The following is a 26346-nucleotide window of genomic DNA, read 5'->3' as shown; positions in this document are numbered from 1 at the left end:
TATCCTGGGTCATGTGATCATCTTTTATGATCTTCTGACATGCAAAATCAATGGGGAAGAGAGATTTATTTAACAACCATATTAATAATTTAACAACTGCAGTGATTCACTTAACAACTGTGATAAAAAAAGGTTATAGAATGGGGCAAAACTCACAAAATTTGGGCTCATTTGTAGTCATACAATTGAGGACTACCTGTACTTGCATTTGGGTATTTGTATTCATTGATTGATTCTATAAAACTAAAAATTAAGCCTGTTGTAAATTTATTATAGAGGCACTGATTAGGTGTATAGAATTAGGTATGCAAGTATATCCATGAATCAGTGCTTCTCATTTCCTGACATTTCCTGAAGAGCTTGAAATGATGAATACACAGAGTTCCCCAAAGATTGTGGACCATAAATTTAAAATAATCACTTTTGTACATTCTCTTCATTTTCTTAATATGCAATGTCTTCTTCAAGCACATATTTTTACATACGTTCTTTTTTATGTTCATTGCTTTCTTCACAATTCAATGTACATTCAGTTCTCATCACCATACTCATACTCATCACTCATAATATTTGAGCAGCCAGAGACCTACTGTGTTCATACTTCACAATTCCAGATCATAGCTGAGAAAAACTGCAACATAGCACCTGTTCATACTAGCTGTTCTGAACATCAATGCTAATGTAGCTGGGGCTTCAAGAAGCAAATAATGCAGCTGTTTAAAGCTGTTCTGAGACCCTGCGTGTGACATTTATATTTCTCATCTTTCTTTTTTCAGGGATCATGATATCAGTATTTGTTCAGACTTTCCCAAACTATGGTATTTAATGTTGTAAAAGTTGCAGTCAATATTATTGTTAATGGTCTTAGAGTATGTAAATCAGGAGCCACAAGAGATTTCATGGAATTATATTCTTAGTGACATTTATATAAATTAGGATTGGTTATTATATTTATCAAAGTATTAAAAGCTAGGAACATTTTTGAAAGTTATCAGCTGATAATTCAGTGTCATTGCTTAGTCACATAAATATATATTGATGAGTTTTGTCTGAAATACTAATTTTAATATGTTTATGCTATATTCAAGGGAAAAAAGAGAAAATGATAATAGAAATATACTTTATATTATTGTTTAAATTGCTCTTTATATTATTAATGGTGCAGTTATATTTTAACAATATCTGCATATGATATTTTTACAGGTTCAAAGTCCTACTTTACATCTCTGCAAATTAGATGGATCAAAGCCTAGTCATGCTACACCTATTTTTACAAAGGTCTGTTTTCTCAACCAATATTCCAGCCTGAAACCATGTGATTATGGATAATTTAAAGCCTATAAGAGTGGTACAAATAGTGATTTTTTTTTGGTCTGCCAATTTCCCCAAAGGGGTACTAAGAGCATACTTAGGAATTATAGGGATTGACAGATGGCACTTCTGGAAGGCAACTGGTTTAGAAGGATGATTTATATTATGGAAAGAAATATTGGGATTTTTTTCAGAAATACTTTTTTCTGTAATCTTAGCTACCACTGCTTGCACTTTATAAGATGGAATGGGCTAGTCATGGACTGCGTGCAGCTTTCTAGCATCTCAAGCTTTGGAAACTGAATATGGTAAAATTTGGTACACTTTAGTGCAATTTTAATACATGGTACATTTTTTGGTTTTTTTTTTCACAAAATTAAGAGCTGGAACAAAAGTGGAAGACAAAATGCCCTAAACGACACCCTTAAATATTACACAAATCCTGAAAAAAAATCCCTAAATTAGGCTGCAAAATGGTTTCTGGACCTTAAGAGATTGAGGTGAAAATGTGAAGATTTTAGGATTCAAGCCACTCCATAACCGCCTCTCGCCACCGTAAGAGCCCACTCTTCATCTTTTTAACTAATTTTAACAGTATTTAATCTTCCTTGCCTCCTTCTAAATTTTTAATTTTTACATGCTGTTTTATTAACATTTTATTGTATAGTTCCTCTCTGAGGGAGATGGGTGATTCAAAAATGTAAAAATAAAAATAAAACAGAGCCAGAATATTTAAAATGATTGCAACTTTTTCCATTTACTTTTTATTTTCCAAATTACCATTTTTGCCTGTTTTTTAAAAATATTTGGATAGTGCATAAGTACTTATACATAAAATAATTGCTACCAGTGGAGAAGGTGCTGTACAGATAACATGTTTTTTTCATTTTTATTTTTATTTTTGCTTGATAAAGTCAAAGGTGGAAAATGTGTTATAAAACACATGCGGGTTAGGGTAGAGTATAGCGATGGACTTGAAGATGGAATTGAGCTACCATTCATCAGCTTTAGGCTGGAGAGAATGTGGAAAAACTTCAACATTGCCTTCCCTTAATTCTCTCAGTATCAGAGCAATTGGGAAAGGAAAGAATTTCCATGAGACTTAAGATTCTTTAAAGTTATATATTATAACTTTATAATATACTGTATAGCATAACTGTGTTTCCTGATCTGATATCCCTCAAAGCCCTATAGGTCCATATGGTAGATGTCAGTTGTTTTGGATCTCCTATAAAGTTTCATAAAGGAACTACATCAATTCCATAATAAAAAGCATTGTCTAGAAGTAGACATTGTTATAAAGTAATGCTTGCTTCTGCACATTAAAATGTCATTTCCTCGATATTAACTGTGTTTGATAGATGCCGATTAGATAGATAGATAGATAGATAGATAGATAGATAGATAGATAGATAGATAGATAGACAGGCAGACAGACAGACAGACAGACAGACAGACAGACAGACAAAGTTGCGTTCTCACGATGGCGTCATGTGACATATTGGGACTTTTTCCCACTTTGCTAAACCGGCATGTGACACATCTGGCCCGCAAGCCACGAGTTTGACAGCTCTGACATAGATAGATATAGATAGGCAGGCAGACAGTTTGACAGGTTGATAGGTAGATGAAATTTCCACAACAGTAAACATCTGATCACAACATAACGTGATCATCACAAGGTTTATGCCAATACTGGGACTGACTCTTTGTTTAGAAAAAGTATTCCTCTTTTCAAAGCCAAAGAGCAAGGTTTCTCAACCTCAGCAACTTTAAGATGTATAAACTTCAACTGGCTGGGAAATCTGTTCAAGACAAGATGCAAGAGAAGAGATATATGTTGACCTAGACTTCAGCAGCCCCCAAATTTTTGGGCATCAGGGACCAGTTCTGTGGAGTGAGATTTTTCCGTGGACCGGAGAGGGTGTGGTTTTGTGTACTGCCCAGGGGTGAAATCCAGCAGGTTCTGACAGGTTCTGGAGAACCGGTAGCGGAAATTTTGAGCAGTTTGGAGAATTGGCAAATATCGCATCTGGCTGGCCCCAGAGCGGGGTGGGAATGGAGATTTTGCAATACCCTTCCCCCAGGAGTGGGTGGGAATGGAGATTTTGCAGTATCCTTCCCCTGCCACACCCACCAAGTCACGCCCACAGAACCGGTAGCAAAAAAAAATTGGATTTCACCACTGGTACTGCCTGTATCCTGCAGATGGAGCTTCACTTTTTTGCACGGTCTGGTTTGTGGCATGCCATGGACTGGTGCTGGTTCACGGACCAGAGGTTGGTGATGGGGACCCCTGGTCTAGTTTACTTGGAAATAAAAGCTGCACTATTCAAATAAATAATTGAAAAAATAATAACATAATAAATAATAAGTAAAAGATTTCAACAGCTGCTCTTAATTGCCCATGTTGGTGTTATAGCTTGCCAATGTTAGTGTTACTTTTCCTGATAGACAGGTTTTTCTGTATTTTCATTAGCTTATTTATATATCAAACTTTCAGGAACTTCAAAATTCAACAGCAAATGAAGGACAAGTAGTTGTACTTGAGTGTAGAGTAAGAGGAGCACCTCCCTTACATGTTCTCTGGTTTCGTCAAGGGGTTGAAATTCATGATTCTCCAGACTTCCGAATTCTTCAGAAAAGTAAGTGCCGATTATTTTGCCATTGAAGTAGACATGCAGTAAAAAAATATACAAATGTGAAGTTATTATTATTTTTAACTGTATTCTGAATTTGAAGTTCTAATTTTATAAAGCTTGTTACCTTTTGCATAGTAGCATTTCTAATGCACTTTATTCTTCCTGCTTTTCTTCCCTATCCTGTGCTTTGGATGATGTCATAAACAGAACCACGTTCTACAGCAGAACCTGGTAAGCATCATATTTTTAAAAGTATTGATTTCTTGAGTTGTAGTTAAAATATTTTGTATAGGGCTAGTAATAGGCAACTCTTTTGGAGGCAGTATTTTCTTCATATGATCTTATAAATATTAGTTTCTTTGGGGGAATGAGGGTTAAACTGGCACAGCTCTGGAGCTCATTCTTTCAAATAATAACTTTATAAGAATTACAGAAAACTAAAATACATACTACAGCAATATTACAATTCATAGGGTTTGTTGAATTGTCTGTTCCAGTCCCCAATGTGGGTCTAGAACAACTCACTGGCCAACTTGCCGCTGCCAATTTGCCACAACCAACTTCCCATGGCCAACTTGCTGCAATACAACTTGTCACAGCCAACTCACTGTGGGACAACTCGCCACTGGTCAAGAGTTACATTAGTATTGAAGAAATGGTGGAATAAAATCATTAAAGAAAGGATGCAAAAGGAGGGATAAAATGAAATGTGAATGTCAAAAATTGAATTTCTGACCTGTCCTGTGGTGAGATGGTGGTGTTGAGTTGGCAGTGGGGAGTTGCCCTATTCTGCCCCAAAGTTTTTTTTTTTTTTTTTTACTGATGGTATGTATGTTTTAAAAACCTAAAGTAATAAATAGGAAACAAGGTAATTGTTATTTATACCTCTCTGATACATGACATTTGTAACCTATCTCCCTAAAATCTCAGTTGACTACATGTTAGTCAGTATTGAATTAAAAGCAGAAGAAGGTGGGGGGAGGGAAGAAACTTTGGAGATTCAGGCAATTGAAAATCTATGAAACAGATTTTTATTGTCATTATTAAGTTCTGTCCGCTTAATGTGTTTTACACTCCTTTTTTTGTCTGGACAGAAATCGGCCTGCAACACAAATCTCTTCAGACTGTTTGAAAAATTAATAGCTAGACAAATTACTTAAGGCCAACACCACAGTCCAATGACCTGTTCAGTACTATGTTATTTTGACATTTTGACTTTATGTTGATTGACTCCTTCAAAATAAAGTTCCTTTAAGAAAGGAGAAAAAGAAACCGACAGAATCATTTGCCAGCTGCTGATGCTTTGGCCATTACTCAGCTGTCTGGAAGCAGCCACAAAAATATAAAATTTCTTTAACACAATTGTATTTTGATACGTTAAAAAAATATTTGATATCTCTTTCTTTTTTTGGTCAGTGATCAGGGACTTGTTAAATATGAAAAGTTTTCAGAATACTTTATTTCATTGGATTTTGAACATTCACACAGAGAAACCCTCTTCAACTTTTTATCAAACTCTGACTCTCTTCTGTTTACATGGATCTAGAAAAGGCTTCTTAGCAAACAAAATCTATATATTAATTGCAAAAGGTGTTTAACCAGCTCTCTCTATAATTTTTATTGCCATATTAATATCACAGTATTTACTGAGAATTCTGTAGTTGCTGATCAATATATTTTGGGAAATTAGTTGGGGAAAACTAGAGAAAGTCTTCTCATGCAGTTCTTTCCCAGTCTAAAGAACAAGTCAAGTTCCTGTTATGTTGGCCAACAATCCATATTGGAGGAGGGAGACATACTTACAGTTGAAGTCATTAAACTGCAGGATACTTGTGGAGGTAGATAACCAAAAAAAAAAGGTGGGGGACACTGCAGAATAGGATAAATACAATTGGCTAGCAATCTTGTAGGATTCTTGAGAAAGAAATGTTCTACTTCTGTATTTGGTTCAAAAAGGAACTAAATCCTGAGCCTGGTAGATGATCATTTCAGACTCATTTCATATATTGTACAGTGTTCCTTGGTCAAAATTCCTCCTTGGCTGTGGAGGCTACATTGCCAACAATAGTGTGTAGGTGTAAATCAAAACGGTTTCATTCATTTTCTGATTAAGGATAATTCATGAATTACTTTCCAGCATACAAATAAGTATACATATTTTGTTATGCTTATACCATATTAAAAACTTGGCACTTTTAAAACAGTCTGTGGATATTTCAGAGCCTATTAAAAGTACTACAGTAATCCCGATTCCTTTACTGCAGCATTTTCCATTGTGATATGCTTTTAAGCATATCTATGACTTATGTGAGTTGAATCCATTATATCTATTAAAAAAAAAAAGCCACCAGGTTGGGAACGGAGACTTATACTGCTAAAACTGTAATGCCATAATATGGGGCATTTGATATTTGCATAGTATGTTTTATATATTCAGACAATTTGATTTGTTCAGTGAATCAGGCTTAATAAAAATATGTGGTAACATAGTAAAATTTAATAAAAAGCTAACAAATGTGATCAGTGCAAATAAGTTGTTGCTGCTGTGTTCAAACAAAGTGGGAATTTTCACTTACTGTTTAATTCAGATTTTCTGCACTTATAGTAGAGTTAAATAAGCTGTATTGTTTAGGTATGCAGTAATCATACCAATTCTACTTTATCAGCAAAGATGAATCACAAGAAGTAAGAGAATTGTGGCGTGTTTAGCAGATTTAGGTAATACATATTTTATTATTATTATTAATCAAATTTGTATAGCCACCTAGGAGATACAATGGCTCAGTGGTTGAAGATACTGAGTTTGTCAACTAGAAAGTTGATAGCATGACAGGATGCTTGTCCGGGCCCCTAGCTCCTGCCTACCTAGCAGTTTGAAAGCATGCACATGCGAGTAAATAAGTGGATACTACTTCTGTGGGAAACTAATAGTGTTTTATGTGCCTTGGCATATAGTCATGCTGGCCACATGATCACAGAAATGTCTGCGGACAATGTTGATTCTGTCAGCTAAGAAATGAGCACTGTCCCTATAGTCAGACATGATTGGACAGGGGAAACCTTTATCTTTATCTAACTTTACCTTTAGCTACCAAAAGCAATTCTGCCTGGCACACAACAATTGGATGAAAACCATAAATATAAAAATGACACATATAAAAAAATGTAAAAATCTACATTAAAAAATAAATAGTATAAAAACCTTATATTTCTACACTTTCTTTTTTTGTAGCATCAACTAAAGTTGCATTGGAATACAATTCATAGAATTCTTCTTTTCTTTTCTCAATTACCTATTACACTGGCTGCCTCCAACTGATTTGATTCTATTTCTTTGTCTATCTTTTCAAACAGTTGAATTTTAGTTCTTTCCTCTAGGAAGGGGAATAGTTCATGAAATCAGTGGGGCTGAAGAATTAATATGTTGCCTGATAAAGACCTCAGAAGTACAAAATAGCTTGGCAAGGTGAAGAAGCATTTTCAAGATAACAAAAGAGAGCTAGAATGATAGCAAATAGAAGGCTAAAGAATAAGAATAGAAATAATTCCCTAAACAGAAGAATTTATTTTTACCTGATTTTTTTTTCAAATAATATATTTTGCTCTTTCCTTGACTTTTGCACATCAACTGATTTATTTAGAATCTCTTGCTTCCTTCTTTTTCCAGAAAAAATGAATTACTATTTTGGGAATAATTCTCCTGTAAAATTCAACTAGCTGTGACTAAAGAGGCTTCATTGTTTTAAATGAATAAGCCCAAATTGTTCTGAACATTATAACTCAATGCTCATCACATCACTGAGGCAGTTTTCTGCAGCCTGGTACCTTCAAGATAGATTATAGTTCCTATCAGTGCACTTAGCATATTGTTGTTGTTGTTAATCTTCAACTTGATTCACAGTCTGAGTCTGGTAAAAATTTAACAGTTTAAGTCCTAACCAAGGACTTAAGAGCTGCTAAGGTAGCATCTGAGTATATAAGCAGTTCCAAGTAGGATGGGTTTTTTGCGAAGGCAGGATATTTAGGTCTAATAAGTTTAAAATTTCCATCTATCTAGACAATTCTTTGGTTATTGCTCCAAGGACTCCTGTTACTATTGATACATTGATTTCTCCCTACATAGTCACTCAACTTCAATTTGCAAATCAAGTTACTTTGTAATTTTTTCTAGCTGTTTCTCTTCAATTCATAAATCATCTGGTATTGCAATATCAATGAACCAGACTTTTTTCTTTTCCACAATAGTGATGTTAGGCATGTTGTGGGTCAGATGTCTATCTGTTTGGATCTGAAAGTCCCATAGGATTTTGACTTGCTCATTTTCAAGAACTTTGTCAATTTTGTGTTCCCAGTAACTTTTGCTGCATTCAAACCCAAACTTCTGGCAAAGCTTCCAATGTATTTGGCAACGCGATCATGACATTAGAATAGAATAGAATAGAATAGAATAGAATAGAATAGAATAGAATAGAATAGAATAGAATAGAATAGAATAGAATAGAATAGAATAACAGAGTTGGAAGGGACCTTAGAGGTCTTCTAGTCCAACCCCCTGCCCAGGCAGGAAACCCTACACCACTTCAGACAAATGGTTATGCAACATCTTCTTAAAAATTTCCAGTGTTGGGGCATTCACAACTTCTGCAAGCAAGTTGTTCCACTTATTAATTAATTATAGAGTAAATAATCAGTCTGTGAGATTTTGCTGCAGCCACTGATAAGATGATCCACTATTTCATCTTTGTCATTGACATGTTGAATTTTTGCTTTCATGGAATTGGTCTGCAAGGTTTGTTCTTGGGCAGCCAAAATGAAGCCTTCAGTTTCTTTTTTCAGCATTCCTGATCTCAACCAGCTTCATGTTAGCTTTGTATCTGCCTTTCCTTCAGTGTCATTCAGGTATTGACTGTGCATAGGCTTCTTTCTCCAGTTAGAAACTCGATATTTAATTGTTTCCTTTCAATATTCTGTTTTCAATCTTGTTTGTTTTCAAGAGGTTTCCCTTGTTCACCTCCTTCAGCAGAGGCTTTTTTACTTTTTTTAATGTAGTCACTTAAGCCATGTTTTTCCTCTTCCACAGTTTGTTTCACTGGTAAGATACTTCTGCCGCCCTGAGATCTTGGCAAGTACAATCGATCAATATCACTTTTGGGGTGCAGAATGCATTGTCATTAGTTTTCTTGTCTTTCGATCCACGTTATCAAGTTCTAGCTGATCCAATCAATTGTTCCAACTGAGTATTGTATTACAGGCACTGCCCAGGTGTTAATTGTCTTTATGATATTTCCTCCACTCAGCTTCGATCTCAAGATTTTCTGAACTTGTTTTATGTATTTTGTTGAAGTAGCTTCCTTGACTTGGTTGTACAATAAGTCAGAAGCTTCCAAAATTCCTAAGTACTTGTACCCCTCTTCTGGTGTTACTACTTTTATCAGCTCTTCATTATCAGGTTTAAATTCATCATCTTCAACAATTTTTCCTGTCTTAACAGCAGTTGTTTTTTTTTTATTGAAAAAGTTTTCAAATACAAGTTTTTCCCCCTTTCCCCCCCCTCTTCCCTAACCCCCCCTTACCACCCATCCCCCCCTGTGACTTCTTCACAACATTAAGCTAATTCATAACTAATTACATAATATTTTACCATTCCCTTACTCCCTCCTCAAAATACTGACCCTTAGCATAATATTCTTACAACTCCCATTTTCGCAATAATCTGCTCTTTTTCTCCTCCCCCAAACTTATAGTATATTATTACAACAACATAACATTTAATCTTTTATATATATTAATATAACATTTCAAAGCAGCCTTCTCCCCACATCCAAATTTAACATTTATTCAGTTCTATCCAATTCCTCCACTCCCCTAAATATATGACTTAAAAATCCTTTTTCTTAAACTAATCAATCAGTAAACTAACCTATTTCAACCCAGTTTCCCGCAAAATTACCATGCACTACAATTCTAAATATGAACCACTGCCCACTCTGCTAAAATATACATATATCTATGTATACATTCCATTTTATAAAAAGAAAAAAGACAATGACTTTAAATTTATAATTCATATAATATCTTCTTTGATGTCTTTCCACTGGATTGTTAAATCCATCATCCATAATAGGGTAACATAACAACCTGGTGCAACAGTTTATTCAAGATCTTCAATCATCTTCTGCCCCCATCAGTAATGAATATCCTCATATATATATATAAAAATAAAAACAACCACCCGAGTGACATTATAATTATATTCCATATAGTTGTAATTGGTTTTCATCAGGATTATTAATTCCCATCATCCTAGTGGGTAACAGCCAGATCTTCTGCATGCCCCAGCATGACTCTCTTGCCTTGTAACTCGAAATAGTTATAATATATTTATCGGTAAAAGAAATCCAAAATAGATAATTCAAATCCAACAATGTAAGGCTCTTTTCACATCCCAAAATCCCGACATTGCAGATGTCTGCCACTATCCTCAAGATAGTATTAAACAATACTTCGCCTCCACTATTTTCACATATTCGTTCATTTTTTTAAAGTCCCTGGATTCACTGTTGCTTAGTTTAGAAACTGCTATTTCTATGAGATCTGTTTCTTTTCTTTTTCTTTTGCGGGTTGAATTTCCATCCTGGTTTCCTTCCTACAAATTGTGTATCAGCTGATCGATTTTCATTCTGCTTTATAAGTTGATCTTGTTGGTTTTGTTTTATTATCTCATATTTCTTTTCCATCACTTGCATATCAACTGGTTGATTTACGCACTTGTCTGTAACTTGATAATTCATCACATGGTATCAGATGACACTGCTCTCATATTTATAGACAGTCCAGCTGGGGTATCCAGGGAGTCCGAAGACAATTTATCTACCACAGCCTCTATAATTTGATATTTTCCCTTTGTTTCCAACTCCTTTTGTTTGTCCTGTATTATGCCTAAAGATGTTAAATTCATTTTTAAGATTTTTTGATAAAATTCTTCCGCTTTTTCAACAGTGTTCAGTTGGTATCTTACTCCTTGGTATCTCAATATTAAACCAACTGGAACATCCCACCTAAATAGGATATTTCTTCTTTTTAACTCAGACACTAGAAAACCAAATTTCTTCCTCTCCATTAACATCTTGGGCGGGAGCTCCTTAAAAATCCAAATCTTTCTTCCACGAAATTGCAAAGTAGAACTAAAAGAGTTTTGCACAATATTATTCCTAATTTCTTTATCTGTAAAATAAATCACCACATCTCTAGGCAATTGCCTTTGTTTTGCCAACCAGGAGTTTATTCTATAAATTCTGTCAATCCTGCAAAACACTTCATCAGGTTGAACCTTTAAAATCCCAGCCAGAATTTCAGAAGATATCTTCCTTAAATCATCTCTATCATTTTCCTGCAGACCTCTCAGTCTAATTGCATATTCTGTAAAATTGTATTGAATCTTTAAAACTTCTCTTTCAATCCTCTGTTGTACATTTTCTTCATTACCAATCTTTTGGTCAACCTCCATTTTAGGTTTGTCATCTGAACTATTATCCTGAGTGTTTGCCAAATCCTTTTTAATTTTTTGGATCTTGTCATCCAAATTCTCCTCAGTTTCTTTCATTTTAGACTCTAATAATTTAGTATTTGCATCCAACTGAATCACAAAGTCTGCTAAACCATTAGCTGTTTTTAAAATCTTTCGATCCAAAAAGTCAAACTTAGATTTCACCAATTCACCAATTTCTTTAATTTCCAGCTTAAATTTTTCAAGTTGCTGATTCACAATCTCATCCCTTCTTACAATCTCCTCAAGAAGAAATTCTATTATATTAAAGTCAAGTTTCTGAGACTGGAGAGTTAGAACTTGTTGATGTAATTTGTTAATGGGGGAATCCCCCCCCCACAACCTGTTTGTCTAACTTTATAAGTCTCAGTGCCATTTTTCCACACAGACAAGATTTACTGGAAAAGAGAAAAAAAAAAAGCTTTTTTCCAACCAAGATCAATATCAGATCCCCAGGGAAAAAAAAAAAGGAAAAAACAAGAGTGAGAGTGAGGTTTTGCCTTCAATTACAGCCAGAAGTATTCACTCCGCTACTTTGTAATAGAAAACGGAAGGACTTTCCCCTTCAGCCTCTCTTCAAGCCGCAGCAGTCACAGCAGCAATCGCCATTTTAAAAATCTTTTTTCCTTTCACTTCTTAAACAACTTCAATAACTTTTCTAAAATAAGAAGAATACTTGCGCTTCAGGATCAGAGGTCCAGCTCACATCTTCTTTAATTAGTTTAACAGATTTACAGGCTTGCTTTTGCCCCCTAGCTCTGCATGTAGCAGAGATCTCCCAGAGCCCGGAGCATCGGCTGGGGATACGGGGAGTCTCTTCCGCTCCCTCCCAAAAGTAAATAAAAAACTTTTGGGATTAGGCAGAGGACTCTACCCACCCCAGCCGGCTCTATCTCCGTTTCCTAATGGAAACGGAGTTTTTTTGAGCCGCCATTCCGCTGAAAAAGGCAGCTCTTACAGGCAGTGGGTTCGACGATCCCGAAGGAGCGTCCGGCGGGGACAAACAACAAACCGGAAGTCCAGCAGTTGTTTTTTTATTGACTTTTGTTGCAAGTCTTTGTTCATTCTGAGCTTTTGCTTTCCTGACTTTATCTTTGCAGAGTCGGGCTATCTGCTGATACTCTCTTAGTTTTGTGTCCCTTTTTTCATTTTTTTTTTGTACTTGTCTTTTTTGTCTTTCAGTTTATGAGAGAGATCTTTGTGCAACCATGCTGGTTTATTCTTGGATTTCTTATTTTTCTTTTTCAGTGACATTGTGCTGGATTTTATGATCATATTTTTCATGCTTTTTGAATTGCTTTCCCCTTTAGGATTTTCATCCATGGAATTTTTCTTAGTTTCTCTCTGAATTTGTTAAAATAGCTCTTTTGAGACACTGGCTACATTATGTTCTATTGCTTGTGCTTGCATTATATTGAAATCCAATATGACATGGTCACTCTTCCCAGCAACTTCAACTTCCTCTATTACTTCTCTATTAGTAAGAATTAGGTCCAGTTTATCTTTTCCTCTAGTTACCTCCTCTACCTTTTGGATGACAATGTTGTCAGCTAGGTTGGTTAGAAATCTGTTTGATCTCCTACTTGCTACAGAGTTCATCTCCCAGTTTATATCAGAGTAATTGTCAGGTCTGCCTCCATTCAAATCCTAAGAAAGAAAATCCCTGACTCCATGGATTTAGAGAAGAGGTACTTTTACTAAGAATGAACTGATAGCAGCAAAAACAAGGCAAGATCTGGGAAAAATCCACATGAAAGTTACAATTGAAAGTTACCCCAAATGCCTCCCCTCAGGGTCCAGCCCAGAAAGACCAATCAGTGTCCAATGTGATGTTATGAGAAAACCTCTTCAGCAGATGTTCTGTGCATCTGGAGGCCCAGGAGGATTGGCCTTGGAAAAGTCCAAGCAACTCCACTCAGTTGATGGGTGCAAATCTCCCAGTTTTCACAGGAACACTTCACACCAGTTCACTTCCCCACCCCAAATGTCAAAACCCTCCTCCCTGTTTCTATGGCAGCTGAGGGCAAGCAAGCTGCATACACTCTGGAGATCTGGCTGACATTCGCCCCCCCCCCCTTCGACAGAGGTGCTAGCCCTAAAAAAGAATAAAAGCATAATGCAAAACTGAACTAAGAGGCAAAAAATGAAATAAGTCAATTAAGGAACCCTATTTAACCCAAGTTTATCAGGATATTTCCTGTGAAACACCTGAAGGAATTTAGGGGCCTGGATATTTCAAGCATTCAAAAATGCTGTTCCCCCTCTATAAGAATGGGCACCGAATTCAGGCTTGAGCAGACTACAATAAACCACAGGGTGGATTCGTTTAAGATACTTTGGCAGGTCCAACAGCACAGTAACTGGGTTTATTACTTTCACAACTGGGAATGGTCCTACATATTCAGTTCCCAATTTCTTTGATTTTTGGGTAGTCTGTAAGTACAAATATACTTTATTACCCATTTGGAACTGTTTTGGTTTCACCCTTTTTTTATCAGCCTGTTTCTTATGGGTTTAATGTACATCTTCCAACACCTTATGCATTACTGGCCAGGTATTGTTGAACTGTTCAATCCACTCCACCAATGAAGGGGTCAAAGGCTTCTCTTGGGGCATCTCTGGTATGGGAACAAAATCCTGGCCAGAAGCTACCTTGAAAGGGATAAAACCAGTACTACTATGCACTGAGATATTATAAGCGACTTCTGCAAAAGGCAGTAGGTCAGCCCAATTATCTTGTTGATAATTTACATAGCATCTAAGCAGTGGTGAAATGTAAAATTTGTTACTACCGGTTCTGTGGGCGTGGCTTGGTGTGTGTGGGGGGGGGTAATGTGACTGAGTGGGTGTGACCAACTTTTTATTTTTAACTTTTAAAAGCATTTTTTCTGCAACCTCTTCGGCTAAAGAGGTTGTAAAAAAATGCTTTTAAAAGCCTCTGACGATCCCAGCTGAGCCGCGCAATCATCAGAGGCCTTTTTTTTAACTTTTAAAAGCATTTTTTCAGCCGAAGAGGTTGTAGAAAAAATGCTTTAAATTTTTTTTAAAAAAGCCTCTGATGATTGCGCGGCTCAGTTGGGCAGGTGGGGGGGGGGCAGGGATTTTTGCTACCGGTTCTCCGAACCACCCGCCACCATCGCTACCGGATTGAGTGATCTGGTCTGAACCGGGAGCATTTCACCCCTGCATCTAAGTTACTGTTCCAGAACTGAATTAACATACTCACACGCTCTGTTAGTTTGTGGATAATGGGCGGAGCTTAGCCCCTGGGCAGAGCCTACCAAATTCCTGTCAAAACTGGGAGTTAAACTGCACCCTCCTATCCGAGATGATACAGTCAGGAACTCCATGTAACCTATACATGTGTTGAATAAAAAGTTTAGCAAGTGTTTTAGCCAATGATATGTTGGAGCAGGGAACAAAATTCACTTGTTTGGAAAAAAGTTCTGTAACACCCAAATGACCGTGTTCCCTCCACTCTCAGGCAGCTCCACTACAATGTCCATGGAGATTTCCTTCCATGGGGCTCTAAGGCTAGCCACATTCTGTAAAAGTCCAGCGAGCTTCCCTGGGGGCCATTTATCAGCTGTACAGATGGGACAGCTAGCGACATAAGCCTCAATGTCTTTTTTCAATGAAGACTATCAAAACTGCTGCTTGATCAAGTGCAAAGTTTTTACAAAACCAAAGTGACCAGCAGTTTTGGAATCATGAGCCTGCTGTAGGATGGGCCCCCTTAGGCTGGCAGGCACATACAATTTGGCTCCAATCCATGTCAAGCCACCACACATGGTTCAGTCTATTGTGTGGGACCGAAACCACTCATCGCTTTTCAATGCCCCCTTCAACTCCATGCACAACTCAGTGGGAAGCTCAGACTCTGACTTTCTCTGAGCCTTAGTAGTCACCTGGGCAGCTTAGAAGAGATAATTGGCTGGATTACTTCAGGTCTAACACTATTATATTGAGGCAGTCTGGACAAAGCATCAGCCATGAAGTTTTTCCCCCAGGGATATAACACAGCACAAAATTAAAACGATTAAAGTACTGTGCCCAATGGACTTGCTTAGGTGACAATTTCCTTGAGGTTTTCAAGGCTTCCAGGTTTTTGTGATCAGTCCACACCTGAAAGGGTTGTTTCACTCCTAGGAAATGCCTCCCAAATTAGCAGTGCCTATCACACAGCAAAAGCTTTCTTCTCCCAGACTGCCCACCTCCTTTTGTTATCAATTAACTTTTTGTAGGTATAAGCACAGAATTATAAAAACCCCTTAGCATTCACCTACAATAGCACAGCTCCCACAGCCACATCACTAGCATCAGCTTGGATCACAAATGGGGTATCTGTGTCGGGGGGTTTAAGCATGGGCTCGGCAGCAAACAGCCACTTGAGTTTTTCAAACACTGTCTGGCATTCCATTGATCATTCAAGACAGTGCAAATCAGATGTCTAGCAGTTTGGAAACCTTCCCCTCGGGAGAAGAGGGGAAGGCGAGCAGCCAGACGAAGGTAGAGCTCCCCAAAAGCCCTAGGAACAATTCTGGGGCTTGAAGGGTGAGAGCTCCCTGGTAGCCCGACAGAGCTCCTGATCCGGGACTTTTCTGCTTTAAGCAGAACGAGACGCCGTGACCACCCCTGCAATCCACATTCAGCTTCAAATTAAGCCTAAAGCAGGCAGAACAAAAACAGGAGTCCTAGTAACTGCAAGTACTGAACTTTAACTCTGTATCCATAGATGGGTGATAGGAATGATGAGAAGATTAATAGTAATGCAGACTTAATAACTAGTTTGACAGTGTTGAAGGAATTATTTGTTTAGCAGAGTGATGGCGTTCAGGAAAAAACTGTTCTTGTGTCTAGTTGTTCTGGTGTGCAGTGCTCTATAGCGTCATTTTGAGGGTAGGAGTTGAAACAGTTTATGTCCAGGATGCGAGGGGTCTGTAAATATTTTCACAGCCCTCTTTGTGACTCATGCAGTATACAAGTCCTCAATGGAAGGCAGGTTGGTAGTAATTGTTTTTTTCTGCAGTTCTAATTATCCTCTGAAGTCTCTGTCTGTCTTGTTGGGTTGCAGAACCAAACCAGACAGTTATAGAGGTGCAGATACAGACTCAATAATTCTTCTGTAGAACTGTATCAGCAGCTCCTTGGGCAGTTGGAGCTTTCTGAGTTGGCGCAGAAAGAACATTCTTTGTTGTGCTTTTTTGATGACGTTTTTGATATTGAGTGTCCATTTTAGGTCATGAGATATGGTCGAACCTAGAAATTTGAAGGTCTCTACTGTTGATGCTATGTTGTCTAGTATTGTAAGAGGTGGTAGTATGGGAGAATTTCTCCTAAAGTCCACCACCATTTCTACGGTTTTGAGTGTGTTCAGTTCCAGATTGTTCGGGTTGCACCACGAGGCTAGTTGTTCAACCTCCCGTCTGTATCCGGATTCATCATTGTCTCGAATGAGACCGATCACTGTTGTGTCATCTGCAAACTTCAGTACTTTAACAGATGGATCATTTGAGATGCAGTCATTGGTATATAGAGGGAAGAGAAGTGGAGAGAGCACACAGCCTTGTGGGGCCCCTGTGCTAATTGTACAAGTATCTGATGTGATTCTGCTTAGCTTCACCTGCTACTTCCTGTCTGTCAGGGCATTGATTAATCCCATGTTTGGCTCTGGGGCAAATCACCCTGATTTAATTAGAGGAGATGGATCGTGGCCTCTCCAAGTTGCAATATTCTGAAAAGAAACGCAAAGAAAATTTTTTAAGTGTTTTTAAGTGTTTTGTTTATTGTTTTTAATTAATGGGGCCAAATTTATATATGTATATTTTAACTGTATTTTAATATTTGTATTTGATGTTTTTTACTTGGCTGTTCACCGCCCTGAGTCCTCAGGGAGAAGGGCGGTATACAAATTCAAAAATAAATAAATAAATAAATAAAAGTTCTCTAATAAAACTCATTTATTTGTTATAAAGAAAATAAAACACCTCACTAACTAAGAAAAGTAATTGTTACATTTTGGCAAGCGAGGTCTCCTGCCGGTCCAGCCGGACCTCTCTGGCAAGAGAACAAAGGAAAGAGTGTGTGAAGGAATGTGAAAGAATGCGGAAGCACGTAGCTTACTGATAAGAAGTTGGCAAGCTACGGAAAGTCAGACAGTCCAGAAATGATTAACTCAGCTGGTAAATAAAATAACGCAGTGACATTCCCCTTCTTTGCCAGTTGAGCGAATATCAGTACATCATCAAATAAGGCACATCTTCTTACGCAGATACTCATGTTGAGCTGCTGGGAGTGGTTTGTTGAGCATATCAGCAATTTGATCATGTGTAGATACATATTGCATTTTGACAAAACCTTTTTTCACTAAATGTTTTATGTTTTGATAACGAATGTCAATGTGTCTGGACCTAGAACCTGTGAAATGAGATTCAGAAATATAAACCACCGATTCATTGTCTTCCATCACGGTGATCGGTCGGATCGGGTATGTCCAGATATCTGTGACTAAAGCATCAAACCAAGTTAAGAGAATTACATGCATCTGAAACACAAGCATATTCAGCTTCAGTAGATGAACAAGAAACAAAATTCTGTTTACGTACTTGCCAATAAACAGGACATCCATTTAAGAACATCATATAACCTGAAGTACTTTTACGTGATTTCTTATCACTTGCCCAATCAGAATCTGCATAACAACATAATTCTGCATAATCAGTATGTGTTGGTTCTAACAATAACTTCAAATGTTTGGTGTATTTTAGGTATCTCAATAATTTCTTAATACATGTCCAATGAAACTGTTTTGCCTTACCTACGTGTCGTGACAAGAGATTAACACTAAGTGCAATGTCGGGTCTGGTCCAACTACTAATGTACAATAGTGACCCAATGACTGAACGATAAAGTGTTTGATCCTCGAACTCAGAACTTGCTTCTTGTGTCAAGTTGTGAAAATCTGTTTGCATGGGTATCTTTGTTGTGTTAGCATCTTTCATGTTGCAATGATGCAAAATTTGTTCAATTTTATCTTCTTGTGAAAGACTAAACCCCTTCTGTGTTTTTTCAATCTGAACACCTAAATAAGTGCTAATGTGACCTAATGATTTCAGTGTGAAGTATCTCTGCAAAGCTTTGGCAAAAATTTCACTCATTTGCTTATTTGGATCAATATAAACAATATCATCAACATAAACAAGAATTATCTCATATGCATTGTTAGATCTTTTTGTGAACACGCACTCATCAGTTTCGGACTTAATAAAGCCCATTGAATTTAGTTTGTCAGTAAGACATAAATACCACATTAAACCAGATTGTTTCAGACCATAAAGACTTTTGTTTAGAAACCAGATATCCCCTTCTTGCTGTCGGAATCCTGGAGAACTTCTTACATAGATCTCTTCATCTAGGTCTGCATGTAGATAAGCCGTGTCAACATCAAACTGGAAAACTTCTAAACCAAGGATAGTTGCAGTTGCTAAAGCAATTTTTACACTCTCAGTTCTGACTGTCGGTGAGTAAGTATTTGTGTAGTCCTCAGGATAACGTTGAGCGAAACCCTGAGCTACAAGTCTGGCTTTGCACAGTGACTCACCATTTGGTTTCTTTTTGATTCTATAGACCCATCGAGTGCCAATGATCCTTTTGTTTGCTGGAGGTTTTGCAGGTGTAAATACTTTAAGTTTCTTTAGACTGTCCATTTCAACCTGCATTGCATCATACCATTTGTCTTGCTCTGAATCAGGGAGCTGCTTGATTTGTGTGAAATTATCAGGTGGAAGTGTAACATTGCAAATCAAAGGTAAGGGTGCTTTTGTCAGTTGCCAAGAATATCGTTGTGGAGGGATTCCTTTTGTGACCCTCTTGGAACGTCTCGGGACAACAGTCCAGTCTTCTTCTGCTTCGTCCTCGTCCTCACTTTCGTCGCTAGCATCAGCATCCGCGGCTTGCGAAGATGGAACATCGGGTTGAGAAGAACCAGTGGAATCTTGATCATCAATCTGCGTAGCATCAGCAGTATCATCTCTGGGAAAATAAACTCCAGGATCATTGGAATGAATCCTGGACCAGTCAATATCTTCTTCAAAATTAGCAGATTGGGAAATCACAATTACATGTTTAGAGTCAATAAATCTGCTCCATTTTGAGTTATCATCAATACCCATAAATCTCAGTCTCTTTGCTGCTGGACTTCCTTTTCTTCTTTGAGCTAAGGGAATGTTCACCATAGCGTATGAACCAAAAATATGAATGTTTTTAAGATCGGGCTTGTAGCCATACAACATGAAGAAAGGAGTCTGATTTATTACACTGCTCCAAGTACGGTTGACAATGTAATTTGCATATTTTATAGCTTCACCCCAGTATATCATATCAAGGTTGGCATCTTCTAGGAGACAACGTATCATGGTTTGCAGTACCTCTCCGTTGTGAGCCGATGTGTCAGGCGCCGACGTCTGATGAATAATTCCATTCTTACGCATCCAGTCCTGGAAACGCTGAGACATGAATTCGGCACCACGATCACTCTGGATTCTGGCGATGCGAACTTGGTGTTGGGTAGAAACAAGGGCTGCAAAGTCTTTAAAGATCTGAAAAGTCTCTGATTTTTCCTTCATAGGATATACATATCCATATCTAGAGTAATTATCAACAATTGTTAGAAAATATTTTCTACCATCAAATGATGGCGGAAATGGACCAACTATGTCAGTGTGAACCAAATCAAAAATGCGTGTTGACAGGCGTGTAGCACGTTTGGGAATGGCTGCTGCTTTGGATTTGGCTTTTTTGCAGACAGCACAATCCAAAAACACCTTACACCCCTTTAGAGCCAAACCTTTTGCGAACTCCGGCATCTTCCTAAGAACACGGAAATTGGCATGCCCCAATCTTCTATGCCATTTATGGATACACCTGGAATGCAAAGGTTTACCAGTTAGTGAATTCTCAACATTAACATTTTTATGCAGAACCTGAGGCTTGCTCTGAGCAACCTGTTTACCAACTCTCTTTTTGTTGGCTTTAGGAGCCTTTGGAATAGCAACAGGATCTCTCTCTGGAGCATCTCTCTCTGGGCCTGTGCTTTCCCTTTTTGGAGTTTGTATACTTGCCTGTGTTTGCGGTTTAGGTTTTGGCTTTAAGTAATAAACACCACCAATTAATATGGTTCCAGCAACAATAACTCCATCTTTAACTATGTAACTTGCATTTTCAAGGTGGTGAACCTGGAATTTTAACATTCTAGACAAGTGACTCTGACTAAGCAAGTTACTGGTTGCTGTTGGTATGTAATAAACATCAGGAATGAATGCATTGAGCTCTTCAACATAAACAGTTCCTTTTCCTTTGACCTGACAAGGATGATTTGAAAAAGAATAAAGTTCACGTAGTTCTGGTTCAGGCTCGTGCATCTCTGTAAAAAGTTCCTTTCTGTAGGTAACATGCAATGCTGCACCACTGTCCAAAGTCCACAGGAGTTGTCTGTCGTATTCTGGTTGAGGTTGTGGATCATTGGTTAAAGCCAATGTGGCGAGTGGAGTTTGTGGATCACGCCGGGGACCACGACGACCTTGTCTTCCGCCTCTGCCTCTGCTTCTGGAATCTGTTCCTCTGGGCTGGTATGAGACGGGAGCTGAAACTCGTTGGGGACAATCCTGGGTGGCATGTTCCACACGATTGCAGGTGTAGCATCTTGGCATCCTTGGAGCGTAGGTCCTTCCTCGGAAGGGGCGCCTAGCTGGAGCTCTTGATGCGGGTGGTCCTCTCAAATGTGGCGTGGCCAACATGAATGCCTCTTCTTCAATTAAAAGTCTACAGACATTGTCCACTGTGCGTTGAGCAATTGGGACTTGGTTAATTTTTGTAACAGCATCTTTCCATTCATAATTCAAAGAGTTAATAATAATGCTGATCATTTGAATATCTTCAATGTTATGGCCTCTTTCTCTCAATTCTGTTCTCAGTCCTTTCAGTTTGGTCAAATGCCCTCCAATTTGTTCACCAGGTTTCAATCTCGAACTGTGGAGTTCAGACATGAGTAAACACGAAGATTCAATTGAGACAGGCCTGTAGCAATTTTCCAATTCAGTCCAAATTTGTCAGGCTGTTGTATTTGGTGGAAAAATGACCTGCAGTTCAGTATCCAATGACATCAATAATGTTGTGCGAGCCCTTATCTCTAAATCTCTTATTGCATAAGTCCAAGGTTGAGCAGGAGGATTAAAAACCATGCAGTGAGTGCCTTCTCTAAGAAGCAATAATGTAATCTCACTGACCCAGGCTTTGTAATTGTGTCCTGACATTTTTAGTTTTGACTCACCAGTTAGTGGAGAGACAGAAAATGCCTGGTAAGGAGCCTACATTTGATATGCTGGCTGTGCTGGCAGAAATGCCTGTGGTATTTGCTGTGCCTGTTGTGGACCTAAAAATGGTCTTGGTTGTGCCATTGGAGGTGGGCCAGGAGCTGGCCCTATTTGCATTTGTGGCTGTGGGAAATATGCAGGGATTTGTTGCTGGTGTGGCTGATGCACTGGAATCTGCTGTATTCCAGTTGCCATTTGTGCTTGATCTGCAATATTGGCATGACCTGCTGGAGATGCAGTCATTTGCCTTTGCTGCACTAAGCGTGATTGTGTTCCATCTAAAAGGACACCAGCACCACCAGAAGGTGTTGGAGTTTGGGCCTGTGGAGACACTTGTGGCATTTCAGCTTCCTGTAGTAAATTACTTTCGCCAGCAGATGGTGCTGCACCTTTAGTTTCTGGCAGCTTTGCACTTACAAGAAATGGCTGCGTGGCAGGTTTATGTGTAACTTGATCAGGGAGACTTTCATGTGACGTATGCAGTGCTCTTTGCCTTAATTGGCCTGACACAGAATCCACCAGGGGGAGTGTCTTTGGCTCTGAGGAAGAAGACAAGATGGCCCCTTTTGAAAATCTTAAGTCACGGGACTCTCCCTTATCTTGCTCAAGCATAGATATAGCCATTTTTGCCTGGGATAGCTCCTGTTTATAGAATTTTATACGGTCACGATAGGCTTTCATAGCCAGCTCATCCAGGGTGAGCTTAGAGCTTCGAGGAGAATAATGAATTGTTTCTCTCTCTGAATGGGAGTAATTTTGCTCGGCAGTTTGCTTTGGCCTTGCACCAAGTATTACAAATTCAGAAGGTTCTGGGAGGACTTTTTGAGAGCATGCATATTCAGAAGAAGACGTCACTGAGCTCAGTTCCAGTACGTTATCTTCAAAAGCAATTTGTCTGTTATCTCCCTTCGTTCCTTCTCCCACAGCTTCTTCTTGTTCCAGGCATGTGGCTGTAGTAAGGGGCTGGAAATCTGAAAAACTCCTTTCTGCCACCTTCTCAGCAAAATACATTTTATATTTGTTTTTCTTCTGTTTCGGCATTTTAGCAAAATAATTAGCGTACCTCAGTAGCTAAAAACTAATTGCCTATGCGCTCTTATCAGAAATAACAAAACAAGGAAAAAAGCCATAAATCAACCGTCCGAGGCTACCAGATGTCAGGGCATTGATTAATCCCATGTTTGGCTCTGGGGCAAATCACCCTGATTTAATTAGAGGAGATGGATCGTGGCCTCTCCAAGTTGCAATATTCTGAAAAGAAACGTGAAGAAAAGTTCTCTAATAAAACTCATTTATTTGTTATAAAGAAAATAAAACACCTCACTAACTAAGAAAAGTAATTGTTACATTTTGGCAAGCGAGGTCTCCTGCCGGTCCAGCCGGACCTCTCTGGCAAGAGAACAAAGGAAAGAGTGTGTGAAGGAATGTGAAAGAATGCGGAAGCACGTAGCTTACTGATAAGAAGTTGGCAAGCTACGGAAAGTCAGACAGTCCAGAAATGATTAACTCAGCTGGTAAATAAAATAACGCAGTGACACTGTCTGTTAGGAAGCTTATGATCCATTTACAAGTGGGTTCAGGTACCGCTTGTTGAGCCCATCTTTTAAGCACTCAACCAGAATCTTCTCAGGCCATGTGGCCAACCGACATGCCAGCTCACAGAACTCCCGGGTATATTCTGCCACTGACTGCCACCCCGGGTGATGGTTTTCATCCAGGTTCTGGCTTTGCCCTCTGCTAGAGGGTCCTCAAAACTGCCCGCTGAGGGTTCCCAAAAACTGGTTCTAGTTTCATAGTTGGGAGGCATTGTTGTGAAGTGAAACCATCCTCTGCAGGTTCTTCCAGGGTCATGGTGACAAATCTCACTTTGGCTGTTTCTGATCCCAATTTGCCCCCATACTCTTGCATATAATTCCAGACTTGAGATAGAATGAATGCCAGTGATTTGTGATCCCCCCTCCAAACTTCACTCCCAGCAGTGGCACTTCAAAAGCACATCATCTTCAGGAGGTAGCTCCCCCTGCCAGAGGGGACAGAGCAGCTGCAACTGCTGTGTGATTGCAGCCTATGCCACCCCCTGTGGGGCAACAGAGGCTGATGTGGCTATTGCAGAGGTGGCTGCTTCTGCTACCTGGCTGACCTCTCTGCTGGGTTGCTGGGTAAACATCTAGGCAAGTGTTTCTTTGCCTCTACATTTTTTGATTGCCTCTTGCAGCAAATACGATGCATTGCTCAGCATGAGGTCCTCATGGTCAGGATCGGGGAGGGAATCTCACCATGATTTCCTTCACACCCCTCCATTCTGTAGGATCCTCAATGGTCCCTGGAAAAAGTCACCCATGGTGGATGATCCTCAGGGTTCTCCAGTCCTACGCCCAGTGACTATCTGGCTCGAACTGGCTCTTCATCAAACTCCAGCTCCTCCAGCTATTTTGCCTCATCTCGAGTGCAGCATGGCCGGGGGGGGGTTGCTCTGGGGGCTCTGGATTCTCCCCAGTCTCTCCCATGGGTTGACATCAAGTGCTCAGCTTCCACAATAGACTATGATCTCCAGGTTGGCTGATAAAGCAGATCTTGCCTAATTGTCAGGTCTTCCTCTGTTCAAATCCTAAGAAAGAAAACCCCTGCCTCCATGGATTTAGAGAAGAGGTACTTTTACTAAGAATGAACTGATAGCAGCAAAAGCAAGGCAAGATCTGGGAAAAATCCACATGAAAGTTACAATTGAAAGTTACCCCGAGTCCCTCCCCTAAGGGTCCAGCCCAAAAAGACCAATCCGTATCCAATGTGATGTTATGAGAAAACCTCTTCATCAGATGATGTGTGCCTCTGGAGGCCCAGGAGGGTTGGTCTTGGAAAAGGCCAAACAACTCCACTCACTTGATGGGTGCAAACCAGTGGTGGGTTCCTCCCAGTTCGGCCCGGTTCTCCCAAACCGGTAGCGGTGATGATATGACATCACTGAACCAATTCTGCCCCCCCCGCACCCACCCACCCACCGCCTGCGCCCCCCCGTGTTATTCTTACCTTTTATTTGGCTCCACCCCCAATCTATTGCTGCCTCCCGAGTCCCAGCTGATGGCTAGAGGGGAAAAAAACTGTTTAAACTCTTGTTTTTAAAAACAGGGGTGTTTTAATTAGTATGGGCCAAATTTATTTAATATGTTTTTAAATTGTTTTTTAAATTTTATATTGTATCTGTTTTATCTTTGGCTGTTCACCGCCCTGAGTCCTTCAGGAGTAGGGCAGTATATAAATCTGAATAAACTCAAATTCAAACTCTTGCTGTGGGGCTTCAAAGGGCCGCCCTACAGCTGATCAGTGTTAAAAGAAAACAAATGAATAGACCAGTGCCTGCAAAAATACATGAGTAGATCAGTGTCTGCAAAATAAATGGGTAGACCAGTGCCTGCAAAAATACATGAGTAGATCAGTGCCTGCAAAAAATAAATGGATAGACCGGTACAGCTCTGCAAGCAGTTAAAAGCCTGGTAGACCAGTATCTCTGCTAAATCCTAAATAATTGTCACATGACCATCAAGCCACGACCACAAAATAAGCCACGCCCACAGAACCGGTAGTAAAAAAAATTAGAACCCACCCCTGGTGCAAACCTCCCTTCCAATTCTCATGGGAACACTTCATACCAGCTGATTTCCCCATCCCAAATGCCAAAAACCCCTTCCCAGTTTCTATGGTAGCCGAGGGCAAGCAAGCTGCAAACCGCACTCTGGAGATCTGGCTCAGTAGTTAAAGTCTCCCATTTCAGTGATATATTTCCTACATACACATATTAATTGTTTAGCAAAACGTTCATCCTTGGTTTTGTGGATTTCAGTGGTTTCATTTCAGTCTTCAATAGAGCAGACAAGCGCCTCCTCTCATGACAAGCTCTTTGGAGTAGTTGTTATTATTAAAGTTTATTTGACGCCCATCCCATTTCAAAGTGACTCTGGGCAGCTTACAGCATAAAATAAAGGGAACACAAGCAGAAGACATCCGAGATTTGAATGAATGAAATAGCCTTATTAAATACTTTGTTCATTACATACAGTAGTTTTGTGTTCCCTTTAGTTGTTTGAGCAGTGTATGTAAGTATTTAATAAGGCTATTTCATTCATTCAGATCTCAGATGTCTTCTGCTTGTGTTCCCTTTATTTTTTTGAGCAGTATATTAAAATCATCAACATAAATAATACACCCAATAAAATTACAATACAAGCAAAATTAAATAATTGACACAAGATGGAGAAAGAGGCATCCAGATGCCCAGAGGGATGGGGAGAGCTGGCATTAGTTTTTACTTAATCAACCAGCTCTAATTTGAAGCTCTCCCATTTGGCAGAACCAAGTCTTGAGGCTCTTACAGAAGATCAGAAGGGTTGGAGCTACCTAGGAGCTAGCATAACCATTAGAATGTTGTCTGGACTGTTCAATACATCCGAAAGATAATAAGATGTGGAGCGGGAATGGAGAG

At 39.0% G+C, this 26346-nt stretch overlaps 1 protein-coding gene across 43 annotated transcripts in view; it reads left to right on the top strand.

Moving 5' to 3' along the window:
* Positions 1 to 26346, top strand: part of PALLD (palladin, cytoskeletal associated protein) — a 456066-nt gene that overhangs the window by 220726 nt on the left and 208994 nt on the right. For 41 of the 43 annotated variants that reach the window (XM_087875167.1, XM_087875165.1, XM_087875164.1 and 38 more), the window contains 3 exons: positions 1204 to 1278; positions 3815 to 3956; positions 4161 to 4184. In XM_087875167.1, the coding sequence (XP_087731293.1) occupies positions 1204 to 1278; positions 3815 to 3956; positions 4161 to 4184 (241 nt within the window). Of the gene's footprint in view, positions 1 to 1203; positions 1279 to 3814; positions 3957 to 4160; positions 4185 to 6619; positions 6672 to 26346 lie in introns of those variants that run through there. The other 2 variants (XM_087875197.1, XM_087875192.1) reach the window with 1 other exon arrangement.

Source organism: Pantherophis guttatus, chromosome 8, assembly GCF_059756535.1.
Source record: "Pantherophis guttatus breed Tessera chromosome 8, ASM5975653v1, whole genome shotgun sequence".
Lineage (NCBI taxonomy): Eukaryota > Metazoa > Chordata > Lepidosauria > Squamata > Colubridae > Pantherophis > Pantherophis guttatus.
This window is presented reverse-complemented; position numbering and strand designations above follow the sequence as displayed.